Source organism: Sinocyclocheilus grahami, unplaced genomic scaffold, assembly GCF_001515645.1.
Source record: "Sinocyclocheilus grahami isolate Dianchi unplaced genomic scaffold, SAMN03320097.WGS_v1.1 scaffold1007.1, whole genome shotgun sequence".
Taxonomy (NCBI): domain Eukaryota; kingdom Metazoa; phylum Chordata; class Actinopteri; order Cypriniformes; family Cyprinidae; genus Sinocyclocheilus; species Sinocyclocheilus grahami.
Window position 1 is genome coordinate 231,800 of NW_015506186.1, and position 2,186 is coordinate 233,985.

Consider the following 2,186-nt stretch of genomic DNA (forward strand, 5'->3'; position numbering starts at 1 on the left):
AACTCAAAAGTAACGTAACGCATCCCTTTCCATAAAAAGTAACTAAGTAATGTAATTAGGACGAAACTTCATTTACATGTCTAGCGGGAAGATGAATGTAACACGGTGTGAAACGTTCAAGCAGAGATTATTTGGGACTCCTTTGAACCCAAAGCACTATGTATTTTGTCAGTGCTATGCTGAAATAAAGTCTTCATCAAGATCTTCAGCATCCTCGTCATTTTTGCTCACACTGCCATGCTTCAAATCATACCTAACCAGCATATGCAGAAATGTGAATCCTGTCTAATCTGTTGCAATCAGTAATGTGTAACTTCATACTCCTGGGGACTTTAAGCAGGGGTGAAAATTTGACATCCTCAAAATGTGTTGTGTTATTATGGCTTGAGAAAGACAGAGAACAATTACATAATTGAGGACAAAAATGTCCCTGGACCATCTCAGCACCTGATGTTTACAGTGTCTGGCTCTGCTTCTGTATATATTCCTTCTGATTCAAAGCTGTGTGATGTGAAGTTAGATCATAGATGTCATCCTTTCTCGCCACAAACCTCATCATGAGTCTCTCTCTCGGGGTTCATCTGGTCTATTAACTGTACATGTAATTGGATGTGTTTGTCAGCAGCTGCTCTGTTAAATACTATCTTTATGTCTGTTTCATTCCCAGCACTAGTAAGTGTCTAAAGAAAAGAACTGGTTTCCAAAACACATCTTTGACCGATTAACTTGGCTTATGACCTGTTTTTTCCCGCACAGGGTCTGCATGTGATTGTCTGATATCTGAACGGAGAGATTTCACCAAGCTGTAAATAATCTAGTAACATGTATCCAGTGCTGGGAAGGTTACTTTGTTAATGTAACAGCTTACAGATTACAAGTTACCCTATTTGAAATGTAACAAGAAGTGTAACGATTTCAGTTACTTTAATAAAGTAATGTAACTGATTACTTTTGATGGCTTCTCTAAACTTCTAATGTTCTGAAACATGTAAAGCAGACAGGGTTAATATTACAGCAGAGCTCAACACTGACTTACAGACTCCTTCTTCACTTGATTTAAGATTATAATCATTTCATTTTAAAGCACAGCCAGCACTAAATCAGACTTTAGCACATATTTTCACTTTGAGATCGTTCGGAGGTTAAACACAGATTTAAAATCATAACAGATACAGTTTAATAGCTATGATACTGGTTTTGAAATCTAATTTTTGCATAGCTATGAAACACTGGCATCAATGCCTGTTCATCTTAAATAATAAAGCATACACACAAACAGAAAATAAAACAGTTATTGAATAAGCATGTGTCCGAAACGCCTGAAACATTGCTGGCTCATATTTTAGAGCAGCCAATGCAATTTATTAAAGAAATAAATTAAATATGTATGCGAAAATATTCCATGTAACTCCATTGTTTTCCTTCAGTAACTGAATACAGTTACATTTATTTTGTAATTAAATTACAATGTAACGAGTTACTCCCCAACACTGATTATTACATTTTTTTCGAATTGTGAACACACAAATTTTACTCAAACAATTATTTCTTTCTCTCTTTTTCACACGGCTGTTTGTTGGAACGTGACTAAAGCGCTAAACAAAATAAAAGTCTTCCGCCGTGACGCTGCAGCACTTCCGGTGAGTGTGGCGCTGTGGTTACGCAGCACCGCGGAGCTGCAGCGAGGGATTTAATCGCGCAGAGCGTGTAACATGGCCACATTCTTCGGGGAAGTGTTGTCGGTGTACTCGAGAGCTGTTGAAGAGGATGAGGAGGATGATATGAGGAACGAAGACGAGGAAGATGCGCAGATCCGCCGCGAGATAGAGGAGAAGAGGTGAAGTCATGGTCATGTTTAACTTATTAATAACGCGATGCACAGAGTCAGTAATATTTCACAGGAAGTCTTCTTCAGCTTTACTAGAGACGGAGTAATCGCGCGGTACTTCCGGTTTCGGTTCAGCTGCACGTGCTCTGAGTCTGATGTGACGCACGTGCAGCCGGAAGTAACACTGCACGATATACAATCAGTTATACTGTATATTAGTGCGAGTATAAGAGTTTGGGAGGAGTAAGATTTTTAATGTTTTTAAAGTCTCTTCTGTTCACCAGAGCCTGCATTTATTTGATCAGAAATACAGCAATAACTACAATTCTGAAATATTATTAGAATGTAAAACAGCTGT

The 2,186-nt window shown here is 38.3% G+C and overlaps 1 protein-coding gene across 1 annotated transcript in view; it reads left to right on the forward strand.

The window, feature by feature from the left end:
- The first annotated feature begins 1,601 nt into the window (after positions 1-1,601).
- psmg1 (proteasome (prosome, macropain) assembly chaperone 1) overlaps positions 1,602-2,186 on the forward strand; it is a 4,967-nt gene continuing 4,382 nt past the window's right edge. Inside the window, exon 1 of the mRNA XM_016250796.1 lies at positions 1,602-1,837. Within this exon, the coding sequence (XP_016106282.1) occupies positions 1,713-1,837 (125 nt within the window). The 5' untranslated portion in view covers positions 1,602-1,712. The remainder of the gene's footprint in view (positions 1,838-2,186) is intronic.